The 22,263-nt window shown below is 38.6% G+C and overlaps 1 protein-coding gene across 4 annotated transcripts in view; it reads left to right on the top strand.

Annotated features, from left to right (window-relative positions):
- Positions 1-22,263, top strand: part of WWC3 (WWC family member 3) — a 108,989-nt gene that overhangs the window by 45,841 nt on the left and 40,885 nt on the right. For all 4 annotated transcript variants that reach the window (XM_070750835.1, XM_070750834.1, XM_070750832.1 and 1 more), the window contains exons 4-8: positions 4,883-4,959; positions 7,853-7,932; positions 8,450-8,579; positions 12,433-12,582; positions 17,823-17,899. In XM_070750835.1, coding sequence (XP_070606936.1) covers positions 4,883-4,959; positions 7,853-7,932; positions 8,450-8,579; positions 12,433-12,582; positions 17,823-17,899 — 514 coding nt within the window. The remainder of the gene's footprint in view (positions 1-4,882; positions 4,960-7,852; positions 7,933-8,449; positions 8,580-12,432; positions 12,583-17,822; positions 17,900-22,263) is intronic.

Genomic DNA, 22,263 nt, shown 5'->3' with positions numbered 1-22,263 from the left:
CACTTCTCTCTCTTCTTACTTCTTTCATCCCGCTTTTTGACTCACTAGAGACTTTAGAGAATCAATCATCCAGATCCAGTAGAACTCTACTCAGTCCAGAAGTAGTGGCATCATACATGGGAATAATGCCTAATGCTATGGACGGTCTCATCACTTCCAGCAGGGTAACCAGCAAAGCTGATTTAAATATTGAAGTTGTGATAGAATTTGCCAGTAAATACCCTATTCAGTTTTGTTAAGGATTTATGTCAGGATAAGTCTTGGTGACTCAAATCACCAAGGGCAGTAAGTCTGAAATAACCAGAAAATAAATGGTGCCTAAACTTGTGGAGTAACTTGTTCACAGTCATCCAGTCATATTGAAAACCCAGCTTGGTGGCAGAATATAACTTTAGATTGTAATAGGGTTTTGGTATAGCAGGTAATCGATAAAACCACTTACTTCATGAAAATGTTCTCCATGTTGTCTATTTGAAGCAGTTGGTAGTCAGCTTATATGCTTGGATCCAATCATTAAGCTCACAAAATTATTGCAACTTTTATCAATCAAACCAAATATGTTCTCGTGTTTTAGCCTCTCATACTTTTTAGGAGTCCTGGAATGACCTGGCTTCCAGCTCACAATCCATGTATTCAGTGTGACCACAATGACATCACTTTGACTGCATGCAAGATTTATAATCCTCAGGGGGTCAGATACTCATCAATCAGAGTTTCATAGGAGGAGGGTGTTCAACCTTGTCATCCAAACATTTAAAGTATGCAGATATATTGGAAGAGTCAGATCTTAATCTGAAATACTGATTCCACAAACATATCCCTGATAAGTGTAGATAACTATCAGCTCCATTATACCCATTGGTTGGGCAGTCTAAAGTGGGGGGGGGGGGGGGAGGGGAGGGAGGGGGAGGGGGAGAGAGAATATCTGTTAATATTAATCTATTAATAATGCTTTAAGTATTCATTCAGCCTTTGTGACTACCTGTGCATGCACTCTCCCACCTCTCAACCACAGTTTTAACCCATGCTTGTCCTGGAGTCTCCAATTCATTCAAAAGCCTTCAGGCAGTTCAGTGCTTTCTTCAGGAACAGTTACTATACAAAGGCTTCCCTACAGGTATCTTTCTAATCCTATAATGTACATTAAGACCATATGCACCAAGACAAATTCCTTGTGTGTCCAATCACACTTGGCCAATAAAGAATTCTGTTCTGTTCTGTTCTGTTATTCTATTCTATTCTATTCTATTCTAACCAGGAATATTTTTCTGAATTCAATAAGAAATGGGGTTTTGCTTTCTATCAAGCATATCCTATATATGAAGTCATATAGTCTAGATACTAGATTTATTAGGCCATTCCTTTTTGCCAAAAGTCAGTCTGGTGGTCTTTTATTTGCACCTTTTGGTTTGCTGAAGACAAATCAGTTTTCCATAATCTTCACTGCTTCAGGAATAACTTATCTGGGTTTAGCACAACTTGACTATTCTTTCTATTTTGATAGGAAAAACATTGAAATGGAACAGATTTTCAGTTCTCCATGCTGAAGAAGCGTGATGCATTATTTAAAATATGTTTGACTCTAAAATTCTTATTGATATGAATGTGGATATGTCAACACATAGCTGCTCTAAGCATATAGAAAAACAGGAAAACTGACGGCAAAAAAAAGATCTAGTGGCCCATCAAGTCTGCTCTTTCAGTTTTTTGTTTGCTTTTTAATTTATTATTTTTTTAATTAACAAAGGTTCCCCTAAACTACAGGTAGTCCTTGACTTATAACCAGTAATGGGCTCCTACGGGTACCGTCAGGTATGCAGTACCGGTGGCAAAATTTTGTAGTTTTTTTCTTTTTCCCTTCTGGGCTTTGGATATGTTCCTCCTATCACAGTAAATGAGGTTGAATGTATATAATTTTAGAAGAGCTGTGCGTGCATGTGTGTGTGTACATATACTTTATATAGTAGATAATTGGGTGGGCTACTGCCCGGACCGCGGGGAACGCAGTGGGGTAGTGAAAATGGAGCTTCACCCCAGAGCACCCAATTTGCACTGAAAGATGTTGAAACGAAATGCATTCAAAGTGTTGGTAATGACCTATAAAGCCCTACATGGCATTGGACCAGAATACCTCCGGGACCGTCTTCTGCCGCATGAATCCCAGCGACCAATAAGGTCCCACAGAGTTGGCCTTCTCCGGGGTCCCGTCGACTAAACAATGTCGTCTGGTGGGCCCCAGGGAAAGAGCCTATTCTGTGGTGGCCCCAGCCCTCTGGAATCAACTCCCCCCAGAGATCAGAACTGCCCCCACCCTCCTTATCTTCGTAAATTGCTAAGAACCCACCTATATTGCCAGGCATGGGGAAATTGAGACATTTCCCACAGGCTTATAGAGTTTTATGTATGGTATGCTTGTGTTGTATGGTTTTTTTAAATGACGGGTTTTTAGATGCTTTCTTTTAAATATTAGATTTGTTACATTGCACATTGTTTTTATTATTGTTGTGAGCTGCCCCAAGTCTGCGGAGAGGGGCGGCATACAATCTAATGAATTATTATTATTATTATTATTATTATTATTATTATTATTATCCACGCCTACAGTGTGGTAGTAAAAAATTTGGTAGCCTATTACTGCTTATAACCATTCATTTACTTACCATTCAAAGTTATAAAGGCATTGAAAAAAGTGAATTTATGACTGTTTTTCATGATTATGACTATTGAAACATCCCCGTGGTCATGTGATCCAAATTTGGATGCTTGGCAGCTGATATAGATTTATGATGGTTGCAGTATCCCGAAGTCATGTGATTGTCTTTTTGTGACCTTCTGACAAGCAAAGACAATGGGGAAGCCAGATTTACTTATCAATCATGTACTAACAACTGTAGCGATTCACTTAACAACTGTAGCAACTAAAGTTGTAAAATGAGGGGGAAGTTATTTTGCAAATCTCTTTTGCTTAGCAACATAAATTTTGAGTTCAATTGTGGTTGTAATTAGAGAACTACCTATACCCTACCGGTAATAGCAAGGGGGGGGGGAGATAAAAAAATGGTAAAGGAAACCATTGGAAATAACTTCACTTTTCGTATTATAATAAAGATTCTTAGCTATATTGAGTTGAATGAGTTTTAGAAAGTTCTTTTCTGTTTGAATCTGATCAGAGGAGCTTGAAATGTCTGTTCTTTCAACTTTACATGTAATCTTCTTTTGTAAATTAATTTCTGCTGTGAAGATAGGTGTGTATTGAGCTAACAATTGTGACAGATGTTGAGGCAGATCTAATCTATGAATTATATATAAAGTACTATACCTAAGCAGTTTGTATATCCTTGTCTCATTTGAATTAACAATCCTGTTATTTAAATGATCTCATTGATAAAGATTTCCTAGATTAAAGTACAGAAACAAATCTGGGTAAATCTGGGTTAAGTAACAATTCTGGGCATTATTTATTTATTTTGTTTATTTAATAAATGTCACTTTGTGATTAATTCCTTTATATACAAATCCAAATAATAAACAAACAAACAAATAAATAAATAAATAAATAAAATTACTTGAATATTGGAAGTTTTGGGATTATAATGGATTTTCTTTCTTTTCTTTTGCAGTCATTATTTAAATGTTTGTAAGCTTATTTTCCAGTCTGGTTTAATTTTGTTCTATGTGCCCACTATTTCTATTATTTTGAATGGAAATAATTGGTCATTATTGCAAGCACTATTCTTCTTTAAGTTAGAGGAGAAGTTTAGTTCCCCCTTTCCTTATAGTTTATGTTATAAAATGCTAAATTTATTGATTTATGTATTTATTTAATTTGACTTCTATGCTGCACAATCCCGAAGGACTCAGGGCAGCTTACAACAATATAAATTACAAGAGAAAGATAAAAAGAAGTCAAAAAATACAATCTAAGCTCTAAAACCCTAATTAAAACTCATAATAAAATAACAACATGCATACATACCATTCATACACATTCATACTTGTGGCCAAGCTAGATGTTGATTCAAGGCCCACAGGCCTGCCGGCATAGCTTTACGAAAAGCCAGCAGGTTGGGAGCAGTGCGTATATTGGGGGGGGGGGGGGAGTTGATTCCATAGAGCCAGGCCAGCAATAGAGAAGGCCCTCCCCCATGGTCCCACCAAACCTGCATTGCTTAGTTGATGGGACCTGGAGGACGCCAACTCTGTGTGCTCTAATTAGTCTCTGGGAGGTATGCGGCAAGAGAATAAATGCTAATTCTTGTGTCTGGGTTCCAAGTAACACTCCCAACGAAAGAAGGCTAGGGCATTCCTTGAAGTTCTATTTTATTAGAAATGTCACTGGGCAGTGACCGTGGCTGGAGTTGTGCTGGTTGTTGAACAGGCACTTGTGTCTGGGCCATGATCGGTGGCTGGAATTGTGTGGGCTGCTGATCTGGTACCTGTGGCAGGTCTATGATTGACGGCTGGTACTGCATTGGTTGCTGGATCAGTACAGGCTGCAGAATTCCAGCCACCGGTCATGGCCCCACCACAAGTGGCCTGTCCAACAACCAACACAACTCCAGGCACTGGTTGCTACCTCACTACTGATATCGGCCCAACAGCCCGTGCAGCCCAGAAGCTCATGCCTGATCAGCAACCAGCCCACAAGCTGCTCCTCCTCCACGATTGTAAAATAAATACAAACATGGTATCTCTTGAACAAACAGTGAACTTTGCTTTTTAAGTGAATCATGCTTTTAGATGAACCAGGTAGATTATATGTTGCCACCTTATTAGTAGCAAAATAAGAGTTTTCTGTGGAACAGAGGGTAATTCCCTTCTCTTATTATGCTTGTTAGGAACTTTCTGTAGTTTATTTTGAATATTTTTTTGTATTTTTCAGCATATTCTGGATTTTCAACCAACACTAAATACAATCCATCTCAGATTAAAGCAGAAATAGCTAGTCGGCGTGATAGAGTGAGTAACATTTTTTTTAAAAATTGTATATTAAATGTAATTATTTAAATTCATATTTTACCACAATATAAGCAGTGTTCCCTGTAAGCTGTGCGCGTTAGGACGCGCACGCCCCAAAATACCCCCCGCGCACCCTTTTCCACGGGCGCACACTCCCCATCCCCCTGCCAGACCGTGGGGGGGGGGAAAGGCACCGGCAGTAGAAGGAAAGGGAGCCGCGGCCCGCCCCTGCCCTCCCCACCATGCCTCCGGCCCCCTCGTGCCACTGGCCCTCTCAGCACTGCCGCCCGCCCGATCCGCCCCCTCCTCCTCTTCCGCCGAAAGCGGGACCTCCGTTGTGTTTTCGGGGGGGGGGGAGCGGCAGGAAAGCCCTGTGCCGGCCAGGAAAGCAGCGCGCCTTTTAAACACGCTGCTTTCCTGCACCTCTTTCCTGGGGGGGGGGGAAAGTGGCCTCCTCCCCCCCCTGCCCAGGAAAGAGTTGCAGGAAAGGCAGCGCATTTGAAAGCGCGCTGTTTTCCTGGAAAGCCAGCTTTCTTGGCCGGCACAGGGCTTTCCTGCGCTCCCCCCTCCCCCCGAAAGTGTGAGGGTCAGCAAAGCTGCTGACAGCAACCATCCGATCGCTGGAAGGAGTCTCCAAAGCTTCCTGAGAGGTTTTAAAGCAGGGCCTGGAAGATTGCCTCCCCCCCCCCCGCATTTGAAAGGAGAATCCAGCAGTCAAAGAGATGAGAGCTGATTATTGTGAGTGCTGAGACAATGGGAGGAGTTGTGAAACTTCGGAGAGAGGGTGGGGGGGTTGGAGAGGGAGGACAAAGCTTTGGAGAGGGAGGAGGAAAAGGCGGGAGGGGCCTGGTAGCCGAATGCCTGGCACCACGTCTCTTCCCCACCCCGTTTCCCTCCAACATGACTGGGTGTCCCCCCCCCCCCTTGGTTTGGAGCCATTGGAATCTGTTCCTGGACGATCCTTCCTTTGTTTCTTTATTGGCCAAGTGTGATTGGACACACAAGGGAAGAGAGATAAAGAAATGAGAGAGTGAAGGGAGACAGAGGGAGAGGATGCAGGAATGAGAGAGATCTGGAAGGAGAGAATGAGAGAGAGGGAAAAGAGTGGACAGGAAGGAAGGAGGAAGGAAGGAAGGAGAAATGGAGGGAGGAGGGAGGAAGAATGAAATGAATGGAAGGAAAGAGGGTGGAAGGACCTTTGGGGGGTATTTTTTCTCTCTCAACATATATTCAAACAATACAATGTACCATCTAATTTTCCATGAATAAAATGCAGTATTTTCTTAGTAACTAATATCAATCATCCCAAAAGTTGCAAAATGTTTTTTTTCTAATTTTGTCATCCAGTTATATACATTTTCTTTTAGTTAAATTCCCTCCTTAATATTCCTTCAAAAGCTACAACACCAATTATATTTCTAACTTATTAACCAATATGCCAAAGTGCTAAATTCAAGTCCATTTATGCATTAATCCAAATCAGTATCACCTACTACATATCTTATTATAATCAATACTTCTAACTTTATTAAAACAAATCAGCAATTCCTAAATTCATATATCTAAATAGAAAAATAGAAGTTAAAAAAAGAGCAAACAAAACAATACTCCAAGTTTAATCAACTCTTCTCAAACTCCAATTTCTTCAATCTGAGCAGAACTTTGAAACAAAGTCTGCGGAGAGGGGCGGCATACAAATCTAAATAATAAAAATAAATAAATAAATAAACAAACCCTTTGCTTTTTTATTTTTTTGTATCCCCTTTTAATCCCCTTTTCCATTTTATTCTTTCTATTCTTCCTTCTAGGAAGAAAGGATTTTGTTAGAAAAATAAAGGGTTATTGGATCAAACTTTGGACACTTGACAAGTTAGTTATGATGGTGGCCATGTCCCAGGGTTATGTGAACATCTTTTGGCATGATCAAGCAGCTGCAGGGATTCACTGAACGACTATGGCAAGAAAGGTGGTAAAGTGAGGCAGAACTCACTTAATAACCGTCTTACTCAGGAGATAGAAACATTGGCCCATTTACTGACCGTTCAAAGTCACAACGGCCCTGAAAAAAGGGACTTATGGCCCTTTTTAACACTTAGCACCTTCGCAGCAGCCCGATGATCGGAGGATCAAAACTTTGCTGCCGTTTCATTTTTATGACCGTTGCTGTGTGTCCTGAGGTCACATGACCCCCTTTTGTTTCTAACCAATCCATGCCCAGGCATGGAAATGTGCCGCTCAGACATTATACTTTTCTGCTCACACCGAAAAAAAATTAGAGGGAACACTGAATATAAGGACTGCTTGTTAGAAAGAATTGGTGTAGTATTTGCATAAATACCGTACTTAAAGTCCTCCCCCCCCCCCCGAAAGTACATAATAAGTTCTGGTAGTAATTAAGCCATTATATTGTATCATTTTCTTATTTAAGGTAACATTTTGAAAAGCAATTGCAATTTAGGATGCAGAGATTAATTTAGGAAAGTATGACATTTATAATACTAATCCTAATTTTTAATTATTTTTATATTTTATACTCTTATTGTAGTTACTGATCGTAAATTTTATAGATTTAGATTATCTATTTGTCTATGACAAATAATGTATTATTTATTAATACAACATAAAAATTGCACAATATCACAGTGTAATATGGGTTTTCGTGATAGTGCTTATACACAGTTTGAAACCAAATTGTAAATTTTGTTGTATAATGTTATTAGTTTTTTTCTGGTTAATCAACTATTTACAGTTATGTACAGAAAGATCATACTGTAATCTCAGATTCAGCAATTTTAAATTAAGAAACTAAACTGTGATCATCAGCTGAACTATAAATTGCAATAATTTCTTTGGTTTTATTAGCACAATTGTTTTTTCATGGGTTTATCTCAAGCTTTCTAGATTAAAGAGAGAATTAACACAGATGAAGCAAGAGCTACAATACAAAGAAAAAGGAGTAGAAACACTGCAAGAGTAAGTTGAAATGTAAAAGGACAGAGCTGTTTTTCATATTAATGTTTATAATGTAGGCAGCAAAAATATGTTAAAATAATGATATAAATTTTATATAATTTTAATTTTAGTGATATTAACAGGGTTTAAAAAAAACTTTAGTTTTTACTTAAGAAATAATCTTTTTGACCACTACTGAAATAGTGTTTGTATAGAACAGTTTCTTCCTTCTCATGACGTCTATGCATTGTATACATTTGTCATTTTGCAGAATAGTAGCTGGCATAGATCTTTTTACTTTTCTATCTGTTCTTTCCCTCTCTATATGTATCTATCGAAAAAAGGGTTACAAGGATAGTACTTTACTAATTTAATATAAATAGCAAGGTGGGGAAAGCTTTTAATACATGCCACCTCCACTATTACTTGTGACTATCCAGTTGAAAAAAGGAAGAAATTATTAATACCAGATTCAAGATTTATTCAGATTTGTATTACCCAAAGTAGATAAACTTTCAAATGTATGTTTGTATATTAGGATTGATAGGAAGATGTCTAATTCTCATATGAATTATAAATTGGATGAAGCACAAGCAATAATGAATGAACTTCGAAGCATCAGGAAAGCCATATGTTTGGGCGAAAGAGAAAGACAAGACTTAATGCAAGTAAGAAGTAAATAATAATTTATATGGTTTTATAATGTCTGCTAACTCTTATAATTCTTAGGGACGTCCTTTTTCTTAACCAACAATAGAATTTTGTTTTAGTGATTGGCATATTTTTGACACATGAAAATACTTCATATTTTGTTGTATGACACCTGCACTTGCATATGAAATGGGTAGCTATAAAAATTAGTCTTAATAATATTTTATCTTTTATCTTATTGAAGGATTTGTCTTGGCTATAACTGTAAAGTCAATTATCACTTCATATCTAAAATAGCTAACCATATATTACTCTTAGACCAGTATAGCCATCACTACAGCAAAATTAAAGATATTTTGCAGAGATTTTTAACTATCTGGAAGACAGTCAAATAATTTACCAATATCTAATACTAGAACTGGATTGAAATGAAGGAATTATTAGAAACTATGGTCTTGGTTTACAGATCAGCTACAATTTTATTGTGTTGCTGGAACAGACACATTCTTAAAAATTACATAAATTCTTTGAAGATAATGTTGACCTCATGATAATTGTAAGATAAATTCTGAAAACAATCTAACTTTGAAAGTGACCTATTTTTCTTTAAGCTAAACAGTCATATACATGTATCTTTACAGGCAGATCATTAATACTTAAGTCATCACCCATTACTGTACTGTACATTTTACCTGCCACGACTATATCATATGTATTGGCATTTTAAAGTGTTAGAGTGAAACACTCATAGTTATATAATTTTAGAATTATGAGTATTTTAAAATGTCGTTTTTCCAAATGAAAAATGAGAGAAGTGTTAGTCACATCTAAAATTACATTATGGTAGCTAAAATGATGTAATTGATGCAAAAATGCTGTTGTTTTACTAGTAAAGTTCAAAGGAGCAATTTGGGTTTTCTCTTGTAATGAGAAGAACTTAGAAATTGTTTATCCTTGCATCATTAATACCCAGCAATATTATTTTAAAGATATTTTTATTTATATTTCCTATTTCTAAACCACCCATCTCTCTTATCTTTGTTCTGTACACAGAAGTTAACTACAGAATTTCAATAGATGGATATCCTAAACTTAAATATAAATTATTTTATTTTATACAGCCCATGTATCACTTAATCTAATAAGGGTATTAGTAAAGTGAATAGTAATTTATTTGTTATTGTTTTTGCTTGGTTGGTGTAAAATAAAACAAAAGAAAGGTAATAATAATGCATAAACATATTTGAATGTAACAATTTATAAATCATATTTTTATATATAGTTGATTAAGAACAAAATTAACAAGCAAAATTAATACAATAATTTAATTTTAAAAAAATATTTCAATATAGATGTTCTTGGAGCTATAATAGAAAAGGGATATTAGAAGCTTTCAAGAAAGAACAGTTCAAAAAAGAACTGTTTTGTTTTCTTTGTTAGTCCAAATTCTTTGCAGTATGAATCATCTGTTTTAAACATGGCAAATAGAGTGACAGTCAGTGTTCCTATAATACAAGAATGTTTAAGTAGGAAAGCAAAAAACCTACACAGAATATTTTTAAAAAATGTTTTTCTCTCTGATGTCTATAATATGCAGACCACAGAATTTTAAACCTTGTCCAGACATCTCCAAAGTCTTAGGTTTGCCTCACTTTAATTTTTATAAATTTGAGAAATGTTTCTTTTTCATTTACCATGTTTCCCTGAAAATAAGACCCTGTCCCAGATTGTTTTTGAACCCTGAAATAAGTGCTTGGCCTTATTGCCATGCACTCAAAAGCCTGATTGGGCTTATTATCAGAGCATGTCTTGTTTTGGGGGAAACAGGGTACAAGTTCATTCTCCCTGCACTTCTCTTCATTGGTGTAGGCCAGCGTTTCCCAACCGGTGTGCCGCGAGACACAGGCAGGTGTGCCGCCAAGCTCCCCGCCCGATCTGCCCCCTCTCCTCCGCCGCTGCCCCCTGCCTTGGGGCGCGACTTCTCTCGCCGCGGCGGCGGCTGCAGCTTCAGCTCCTCGGGACGAAAGCGCTCCCAGCCCTCTCTCGCAGCCCCCTGGCTGGGAGCGCTTTCGCTGCGAGAGAGGGCTTTCTCCATCCGTTTCGGGAATGCACGCCCCGCCCCTCTCTCTCGCGCGCCGCTCCCCTTTTCTCTCAGCCCTCCCTGGCTTCGCTTCTCAATCCCTCCCTCCTTCCATCTTTCCTTCCCCTCAGCCGTTCTGTCTGGAGGTCTCCCGCTCTTCCCTTCCCCTCTTCCCTTCCCCTTTGCCACCTCCACCCTTTTTTGGTTGACAAGGAGTCCTTTGCCGCATCCCGCAGTTCGCACTCGGCTCGAGGCTGCTTTCCCTGGCTGCGCTCGGAACCGACAGGGCGCTGCTCTTTCTCTCTCTCACTCTCTCCCGTGAGGCGGGGGAAGGGAAAAAAAAGCAAAAAACCCCTTCTTGCAGCGTGCCCGCGCTCGTCCCTTCAGCAGCGAGGGAGGGAAGTCAGAGGGCGAGGGAGCGAGCGAGCGCTCTTGTCCTCAGTGCCCTCTGCAGCCTGCTTTCCTTCTTCTTTGCCCCCGCTGAGGGACGGAGAGAAAGATAGAAAGGAAAGAGGGAGGGAGGGATAGAAAGGAAAGAGGGAGGGAGAGATAGAAAGAAAAGAGATAGAAAGGAAAGAGGGAGGGAGGAAAGAGGGAGGGAGAGATAGAAAGGAAAGAGGGAGGGAGAGATAGAAAGGAAAGAGGGAGGGAGAGATAGAAAGGAAAGAGGGAGGGAGACAGAGAGAGAGAGAAAGAGAGACATAGCAAGAGAGAGAAAAAAAGAAAGAAAGAGATAGCAAGAGAGAGAGAAAGAGATAGCAAGAGAGAGAGAGAGACGAAGAGATAGCAAGAGAGACAGAGAGAGAGACAGAGAGAGAAAGAGACATAGCAAGAGAGACAGAAAGAGCGAAAGAGAGAGAATGAAAGAGAGAGAGCAAGAGAGGCAGAGAGAGAGCAAGGGAGAGAGAAAGACATAGAGGGAAGGAAGGAGGGAGAGAGAAAGAGAGCAAAAGAGAGAGGAAGAAAGAAAGAAAGAGGGATGGAGAGAGAAAGAAGGGAAGGAAGGAAGAGAGAGAAAGAGGGAGGGAGAAATAGAGTGAAATTGAGGAAGAGATTTTTTTTTTGTCCAAACTTTTCTTTAGCCCCCTGCGCCCCCCCGGTCCCCCCCGTTCAGTGTTCCCCAGGATTTTGAAAATATGAATAATGTGCCGCGGCTCAAAAAAGGTTGGGAAACACTGGTGTAGGCAGTCCTGAAATTACAACCAAAATAAAAAGAAATTATTTAGTGTTAGAAATTAGGAAGCTAAATTTTTAAATTCTAAAGTTATAAATTAATCTTCTTTCAGTTTGGTTTTGGAGGAATAATCTGATTAAAACCAAGGATCTCAATATAAAGATGCAAGCATTGAAGTTTGAACGATAAGAAAGGGTGGTTTTTTTTTCTTAAAAGATACTTTTTGTTTTTCCAACAGATTAATGCTACAGAATTACTTAAGAGATCTGTAGAACACAGCTGCCTACCATCTGTCTATCCCTGTTGGATGGTAGTTGCCTCAAATTAAGAAATAAAAGCAATCTTTATCGAGCATTTAGCATATTAATTTTACTGCTTAGTTTCAGAACTATCAATAGCTATTATTATGTTTATAATCTTGGAAGCTATTTTAAAATGTTTGTATTCTATTTAAATTTTCTTTAAACTTTTTGTAAAGATTGTGTTCACTTTTGTTTCCATAATTAAGAAAACTTTTGTGAACAACATTATTTTGCTACTTAAATATATATATATATTAAACCATGAAAAAATTCTTTCATATAACTCTGTTCCTAATGTTCCTTTTCTCTTCAAGAGTCTGGCCAAGCTGACAGATGGATTCAGAAATAGTTGTTGTATCACAGAATCTTTTCATGACCTTCAGCACAGTTCTGATTCATTCAATGATACCAATCTATCTCAAATATATTGTGATGCTTGTTCTCAAACTGACATCATTGGCGAGGTATACTATATAAATTTAATATACTGTACTACATTATGTTTTCACAGAAAAAGTTGTCATTACTATTAAAAATGTGGCTACTGTTCTATTACATTAAAATATAATTTAATAAAATCAAAACAGTATTTCATACACATTGGTGCAAATAAGAAAAAATATATATGTTATATATTCTTGAAGGAAAAGGTAATTTAGAAATCTTAGGAATCCCATTCATGCCCAGTTTACTCTGTCAATGTTTATATCAATCATGCTGAATTACTTTAAAAATCTATAAAATAAGATTCTACAGCAGACAGATTTATCAAATATACATTTTTAAATATATTAGTCAAATGATCAGTAATCTATTTTGAGGTATATGTGATAAGGTTAATAGTGGATACACACACATACTTGTATGTTTCTACTATCTGTCCAGCATTTGTTTCCCTTAAATAATTTTTATATATTTATATTTTATAATATATTTATATTTTATATAAATAATTTCTAGGTACATAGTTCATTAAATCTGTAATATTTGTCCAATATAAACTATTACCGTATTCTAATAAATCATAGGCACAAAAGCATTAATGAAGAAGGAAGTACAAAAATTAAAATAAAATGCCTAGCTGTTGCGGTTTCCTTAATAGTAGTATTGAGGAAGTCAAACAACTTCCACCTCTTAAGATACAAAACCACAGAAGTGAGGAAGAAATTATTTCTTCCAGAATTTTCTCCTTAAAGGGCATGCATAAAACAACCGTTCATTTGTTTGTTTGATTGCTTTGGGTACCCCTGAATATTTACTTACCTTGAAATCATTGAGAAAGTTGTTTCCTTCAGATTTCAAAATAGATTGGATATTAGTTCCACTGGCTCAATAATATTTTCTCCTTGTTACTATCGCTGGAGTTCTGAGAGTGAAACCAGTACTGAGGGTTTAAGGAAGCTTATAGAGATTCTGTAATGGAATTATGCTTCCTATGTTGGATCTCTGAACTTCTAGTAATTTTGGTGATCTTTAAATCTACCCAGAGACAATACATGGATAAATCTTTTAGGGAATTGAAATTGAATGATTGCTTAATATGCCAAAGAGGTTTAATTTTGTCTTAATTATTGAATACCTATGTGCACTCCTTGTCCACCTCTGGTAATGTCAGATTCTGAGGAAGATGAGCCAGGCCCCTCTGGATACCCTGGGCCTGTGGGATTGCCAGCTGGTGCAGAGAGTGATGGAGAAATAGAACTGGATGAACCCGAGGAACCACCAGAAGGGGCAGATATGTCAATGAGGGATTGGTCGGACTCAAATGATGGAGACATTAGAGTGGATGAGCCACTCTTAGATGCTAAATTTAGGAGGTTACAAAGCAGACAGCAACATTTGTATGGTAAAAGGAAATAAGTTTGCACCTTTAACTCTAGGGGGTTTGATGCCACTCCCAGCAAGTATAAAAGCAAAGGATTTTAGGAAATTCTGGGTGGGGTTTCAACATTGCCTCATGGATGGTGTGTTAGAGGTGAGGTGCTTGAAAATGCTCCCCTAAAAAATAGATTTGTGCCTTGCTAAAACCCTTTGCCAGATGCTGCATGCCTGTTAGAAATTGGCAAGATGACTTTTATCCTCTATGCTTCAATCCCTGTCTTATCTTGCTGGAATGCCATTAGGCCGAAGTTGGCGCCTTTCCGGAAACTAATCTGATAACTTCGCAGCAGAGAAAAATCCTCCCTGGACATTTTAAAATCTGTTTTCTTCTTCTAATGCTGTTTTTTTCTAATAAAGAGTGTAATTCAAAGCTTAAATAGTGGGTTCTAGCCATTTGTTTCAATCTGAAAGCCCGGGAACAGAATACTATGGGGAGGGTGGATTTCTCTAAAAATACAGATATCCCTTTGCTATAGTAATAGCAACTATTTTAAAATTATAATTTGTATTGAGAAAGTGAGTATAACTGTGACAGTTCACTAAGGCAACATTTATACTATAACTTCAGAGTATACTATAAATAGTACAGATATCAATGTGTAGTGGTGATGATGATGATGATGATGATGATGTTATCCGTCTGACACTTGGTGATTATGGGCCAAGTCTCTCAATATCTTCCAATCTTGATAGGGTAGCATAAACAAAAGTCACAATAAATATGATTGCATGATCAAAGCTGCTGTTTTAGAAGCACATATACAACATATATAAAGATAGGCAAGGCTTCAGTTGCACAGCCACAACCTCTATCTTGACTACAGCCGTTGTATATATTAATTAGGAGTTATTCTTTCACAGTTCAAGTCATAACCTATTAGTAATAAACGGCTATTGAGGTAATTCTCTCCAAGTAGATCCAAATCATGTAGGAGGTATTTGGCTACCATTTGAATAGATTGAATGAAGGGAACCTTCTTTATGTACTTAAACTCTTTTCTGTTTAATTACCGTAGTTACATTGTCAAGCTGTTTGTACTGTTAGATTTCCCCCCCTCTAACATTCCGTTATATTTCTATAATTTATAGTCCTTTTTTCTGATTTCTCAGGAATGAAAGAGAACAGGTTTGACATTTCTGTGGCATATTTTCATTTCTTATCAATCATCTTTTCTCAAGGCTAAACATACCCAGTTATGTCCCTTTATATCACTTACTTTCCACAATCATTCTTATCAGGCACAATTTATCTGAATCCTTTTTAAAGGATTAGGAATATCCAATTTTAAAGGATTAGGATTGTTGCCATGATTTGGATATTATATTTTTATGGATATGATGTAAAATTGCTTTGCTTTTTTTTACCGCTATATTACATCATATTCTGTTATTCATACTCCTGTTCTGAGATCTTGTTAAGCTATGTTCTCATTATCATTGATCTTTTGGGGTAAATTCAGACTAAATGTATGTGCTCAAATTTAGTGTCTTTCAAAGTCAAGGATTCTAGCATCAAACACAGACCCTTTTTTACAATGTATCTGTCTAGCGGCACTAGACCCGTAGAGCTCCATGGTTCAACGAGGAGCTCCGGGAGTTGAAATGCCAGAAGAGACGTCTAGAGAAGCGATGGAGGAAGAGTAAGTCTGAATCCGATCGAACACTTGTAAGAGCTCATATTAAGACTTACAAAGTGGCGCTCAAGGCGGCAAGATGCGCGTATCATGCCACCTTGATTGCATCAGTGGAATCCCGCCCGGCTGCTCTGTTTAGGGTGACCCGCTCCCTTCTTAACCAGGGGGGAGTTGGGGAGCCCTTACGGAGTAGTGCTGAGGATTTTAACATGTTTTTCGCTGATAAAATCGCTCAGATCCGGGCGGACCTTGACTCCAATTGGAGAACAGAGTCGACTGACGAGTCAGTTGAGGTGACTGGGGCACGTACTTGTCCACCTGTCTGGGAAGAACTGGTGACACCTGATGAAGTGGACAAGGCCATTGGAGCTGTGAGTTCCGCCACCTGCTTACTGGATCTGTGTCCCTCCTGGCTGGTCTCCACCAGCAGGGAGGTGACACGGAGCTGGGTCCAGGAGATTGTCAACGCTTCTTTGGGGAGGGGGTCCTTTCCAGATCCCTACAAGGAGGCACTTGTGTGCCCCCTCCTCAAGAAGCCTTCCCTGGACCCAGCCATTCTCAACAACTATCAGCCAATATCCAACCTTCCCTTTATGGGGAAGGTTGTTGAGAAGGTGGTGGCGCTCCAACTCCAACGGTCCTTGGAAGAAGCCGATTATCTAGGTCCTCAGCAGTCAGGATTCAGGCCCGGCTACAGCACGGAAACTGCTTTGGTCGCGTTGATGGATGATCTCTGGCAGGCCCGGGACAGGGGTTTATCCTCTGTCCTGGTGCTTCTTGACCTCTCAGCGGTGTTCGATACCAGCGGTATCCTTCTGCGCCGGCTGGAGGGGTTGGGAGTGGGAGGCACTGTTCTTCAGTGGTTCTCCTCCTACTTCTCTGGTCGGTCGCAGTCGGTGTTAGTGGGGGGTCAGAGGTCGACCTCAAGGTTACTCCCTTGTGGGGTGCCTCAGGGGTCGGTCCTCTCCCCCCTGCTATTCAATATCTACATGAAACCGCTGGGTGAGATCATCCAGAGGCATGGGTTGAGGTATCATCAGTACGCAGATGATACCCAGTTGTACATCTCCACCCCATGTCCAGTCAACGATGTAGTGGAAGTGATGTGCCGGTGCCTGGAGGCTGTTGGGGCCTGGATGGGTGTCAACAGACTCAAACTCAACCCGGATAAGACGGAGTGGCTGTGGGTTTTGCCTCCCAAGGACAATCCCACCTGTCCATCCATAACCCTGGGGGGGGGGGGGGAATTATTGACCCCCTCAAAGAGGGTACGGAATCTGGGCGTCCTCCTCGATCCACAGCTCACATTAGAGAACCATCTTTCAGCTGTGGTGAGAGGGACGTTTGCCCAGGTTTGCCTGGTGCACCAGTTGCAGCCCTATTTGGATCGGGACTCACTGCTCACAGTCACTCATCCCCTCATCACCTCAAGATTCGACTACTGTAATGCTCTCTACATGGGGCTACCTTTGAAAAGTGTTCGGAAACTTCAGATCGTGCAGAATGCATCTGCGAGAGCAATCATGGGCTTCCCAAGGTATGCCCATGTTACTTCAACACTCCACAGTCTGCATTGGTTGCCGATCAATTTCCGGTCACAATTCAAAGTGTTGGTTATGACCTATAAAGCCCTTCATGGCATCGGACCGCCTTCTGCCACACGAATCCCAGCGACCAATTAGGTCCCACAGAGTTGGCCTTCTCCGGGCCCCGTCGACTAAACAACGTCGTTTGGCAGGGCCCAGGGGAAGAGCCTTCTCCGTGGCGGCCCCAATCCTCTGGAACCAGCTCCCCCCAGAGATTAGAACTGCCCCCACCCTCCTGGTCTTTCGTAAGCTCCTTAAAACCCATCAGGCATGGAGGAACTGAGATAACTTCCCCAGGCCTATACTGTTTATGTATGGTATGCTGTGTGTATGTTTTCTTAAATCATGGGTTTTTAGTTTTAATTATTAGATTTGTATTGTACATTGTTTTTCTATTACTGTTGTGAACCACCCCGAGTCTACGGAGAGGGGCGGCATACAAATTTAATAAATAAATAAATTAAATAAATAAATTATTTCAACTAAATCTTCTGTGCTGATTAATATGAAGTAATAATAATTTGTATCTTTCTTCATAATTCATTTATTCTCATGTTCTAATAAGTATTGTTAAATTTCTTATTTTTCTTTTCTTCACAAAAGTTTGGATTGGAAGATACAACAAACACACATCTAGACAAAATGAAACTGATTTGGCAGTATGAAGAGACCAAAAAAAGGTGAATATATTAAGTTGCTATTTTTAACATTGAAAATATTCTGTTAGTAGCTATCACTTGGTTGGGATTTTACATATGTGTGACTAAATATTTAGCATTTTTTAATCATTTGGAGAGCCACTAAATAACTATCCAATATTGAAGCAGTGCACATTGTAAATTAAGCAAATTAAAAGTTATACATAAAAGAAATACATAAAATATATATAAAGAAATATATAAAAGAAATTATATTCTAATTCATTGGTTTAGCAAAGCTTTTATGTTACAAGAAATAATACTTTAATGAATTAAATATAATGTAAAATTAAAGTGATGTTGGGTATAATTTTTGAGATAACAGATCTCTATAGATCTTGATAGATGAAATAAATATGAGCTAAGCAAGTTGTAATTCGGGAATGTGAAAATCTCATATTACAAACCCAAAAGCAAGGATAGACATTAAATAGGCACCAGTTATATTTTGTTGATGGGACATGATTGGTCAGTGGTTAAAGATGCTGAGCTTGTCAGCTGGAAATCTTGACAGCCTAGGTTTGAGACCCAAGAATCACACAATGGGATGTTCCTGCCCCAGCTCCTACCCACATAGCAGTTCAAAACCAGACAAATGAGAGTAGATTAATATACACTGCTGAAAAAAATAAAGGGAATACTTAAACAACACAACATAACTCCAAGTAAATCAAACATCTATGAAATCAAACTGTCTACTTAGGAAGCAGCACTGATTGACAATCAATTTCACATGCTGTTCTGACATTCAACTTTGTACAGAACAAAATATTCAGTGAGAATATTTCATTGATTCAGATTTAGGATTGAGTGTTCCCCTTATTTTTTTGAGAAGTATATATCACTTTGGTGGAAGTAATGGTGTTCCCTGTGCTTTGGCGTATAAGCATGCTGGCAACATGACCACAGAAAATATGTTTGGACAACGCTGTCCCAAGAAATGGAGATGAGCACCTCATCTAAAATTGGACAGTACTAGACAGTGAAACCTTTATCTTTAACTATATTTTGTTAGAAAATTACTCAGTTGGCCTGGTGGACAAGATAGCATATTCCAATGCATCTATTAGACATAATGTTTTCATACCTTTAAGCTATGGTAGATGCTGCTACATTCACTTCATTCCTTTATAAATATATTGGTAACTTTATACCTGTTGAATTTACATCACCCATTCCAGAAGCATGTATCTAAGAAAATAATATAAGAACCACTTACAATTCCAGTTAACATTGAAGTATCAGGTTGACAGAGAAATACATTCTCTGTTTAGTTTCCAAAGTCCTTAAGCTGGAAAATTGCAAAAAGAATAAAATAGGACTCATTTGAGGTTTAAGTATGAAAAGTAAATGAAGATTTATACAAAATTACTAGTATAAATATTTGTTTATTTTGTAAGCCTGGTGATATTTTTCTTTATAACACAATCATATATATGGTGTTTAGGAAAAATATTATTCCTAATTGTAATTCTTTATTTGTCTCTTTCATCTGTTCACAGATTTTATTCTTATATATATGTAACATGATTTTAAAACTTTAAATCAAAGAGCTAAGACACATTTGTTTCTCCTAGATTATGTCAGTGGTCACATTCTTTATTTATCACGCATTCCTTTCTATTAGCTTATTGGCATTCTGTACAGCTTTTGTCTCCATAAAGTATTTCTGTGTTCAGTCTAACTTTGCTCATGAAACCTTATTAAAGTTATACAGTGTGGGTATAGAATGTGCTGCATTTGGTTTAAAACTGAAGTTGACAAAATTAAAGTGTTACAATATATTTAAATTATTTTAATCAGACTCCTCATATAGCTAAAGTGACAAGAGAACCAAGTATATATGTTACCTATTTCAGTTGGTGGATTCTTATATAAATATATTTTTGTCTGTGAGTACTTTTCACTGGACAACCTACTTAATATGGCAACCTATTTCTTCCAAAATAAAACAGCCCCTGATAATAAGCCCAATCGGGCTTTTGAGTGCATGGCAATAAGACCAAGCACTTATTTCAGGGTTCAAAAAAATATAAGACGGGTCTTATTTTTGAGGAAACACGGTAGTCACAAAATGTAAGGATGCTTTGTTATTATCCATTTCAGAATGTAAATGGAATCTAAAAATTATACATTATCTTGTTTAAAAAAGAGAAATAAAATATGAGAGCTCTCTTTTCCGTTTGTCATAATGATGCCAATGGTAAAATATCTAAGAAACAGAAAGCCCTATGTATTAAAAAGCCTTTGATATGAATAATAATAATAATAATAATAATAATAATTATTATTATTATTATTATTATTATTATTTATTAGATTTGTATGCCGCCCCTCTCTGAAGACTCGGGGTGGCTCACAACAGTGATAAAAAGCAGTACAGTATAGCAATAGAACAAATCTAATAATAAAAAGATATATAAAATCCCAACAATTAAAAACCATACAGCACATTATTATTATTATTATTATTATTATTATTATTATTATTATTATTATTATTATTATTAATTGGATTTGTATGCCGCCCCTCTCCGCAGACTCGGGGCGGCTAACAACAGTGGTACAACAACATGAATAATCCAATTAATAAAAACAACTAAAAAACCCTTATTATAAAAAACCAAACATAAACACAAACATACCATGCATAACTTGTAATAGCCTAGGGGGAAAGGATAACTTAACTCCCCCATGCCTAGCGATAAAGGTGGGTCTTAAGTAATTTGCGAAAGACGAGGGTGGGGGCCGTTCTAATCTCCGGGGGGAATTGGTTCCAGAGGGCCAGGGCCACCACAGAGAAGGCTCTTCCCCTGGGGCCCGCCAAACGACATTGTTTGGTTGACAGGACTCGGAGAAGGCCAACTCTGTGGGACATTATCGGCTGCTGGGATTCATGCGGTAGAAGGCGGTTCCGGAGGAATTCTGGTCTAATGCCATGTAGAGCTTTAAAGGTCATTACCAACACTTTGAATTGTGACCGGAAACTGATCGGCAGCCAGTGCAGTCTACAGAGTGTTGTAGAAACATGGGCGAATCTAGGAAGCCTCACGATAGCTCTCGCGGCCGCATTCTGCACGATCTGAAGTTTCCAAACACTTTTCAAAGGTAGCCCCATGTAGAGAGCATTGCAGTAATTGAACTTCGAGGTGATAAGGGTATGAGTAACTGTGAGCAATGACTCCCTGTCCAAGTAGGGCCGCAATGGTGTTCCAATGTTAGCTGTGGATTGAGGGGGACGCCCAAGTTGCGAACTCTCTCTGAGGGGGTCAATAATTCCCCCTCTCCAGGGTAATGGACGGACAGATGGAATTGTCCTTGGGAGGCAAAACCCACAGTCACTCCGTCTTGTCTGGATTGAGTTTGAGCTTGTTGAAACTGGATAAATACTACAAATAACTGTTGTGTTGTTACTGCTTTCTTGACACAGATATATTAATATATAAAAGCTCACAGCGTTTATCTGTCTATATTCATTCTTAGCCTTTCAACATTTTAATATTGTGATAAATGTGCTGCTACTTACAATATTAATAACATTTCCAGCTTAATCTTAATCTAGTTGGCCATTTGTGATACAGAATTTTGTTTCTAAATGATAGAAGAACTGGCAGTGTTTAGTGCTTAGCAAAAAAACATTATGAAGCAGATTTCTTTCTCATAGCATGTTTGCACATTACCATCATGTTCAGAAACGCTGCTTCCTGTTATTCCTGCTCCTGCCTTGGTCCAGTCGTAACATCAAAATTTTAAATTCCAGTTGCAAATTGTTTGGAGTCTAAAAATCACACAGAGAGAAGTGGAAATTCAAATAAGGATTTCAGAGATAGTAATATTGATGTGTTTAAGAAGACATCAAATTCTGAAGATACCTCTACACCTTTTAACTACAGTGGTACCTCTACTTAAGAACTTAATTCATTCCGTGACCAGGTTCTTAAGTAGAAAAGTAGAAGCCATTTTTCCCATTGAAATCAATGTAAAAGCAAATAATGCATGCAAATCCATTAGGAAAGAAATAAAAGCTCAGAATTTGGGTGGGAGGAGAAGGAGAAAGAAGAGGGGGAGGAAAGTCGCTGCCGAAGGAAGAAGGTGAGGTGAGGGGAATCAAAAAAATCCAAAACTTTAAGGCTTAAAAAAAAAAGAGGGACTCTGAGGCAGCGAGGAGGAGCACGCGCCTCACACACACCTGGCACGAGGCTGCCTCCCATACACAGCACCAGAGAGAGAGAAACCCACTCCTTTGACTGAAAGGTGGCTGCTGCTGCTACCTGCTTCCTCTTCCTTCCCATGCTGAAGGGCTCCCCTCTCCTCTCGCTCGCTCGCTTTGTAGCCAGTGCCTTTCC

The sequence above is a fragment of the Erythrolamprus reginae genome, chromosome 4 (assembly GCF_031021105.1).
Source record: "Erythrolamprus reginae isolate rEryReg1 chromosome 4, rEryReg1.hap1, whole genome shotgun sequence".
NCBI classification, from domain to species: domain Eukaryota; kingdom Metazoa; phylum Chordata; class Lepidosauria; order Squamata; family Dipsadidae; genus Erythrolamprus; species Erythrolamprus reginae.
The sequence above is the reverse complement of the archived record's forward strand: the minus strand, read 5'-3'. Positions and strand labels throughout refer to the sequence as shown.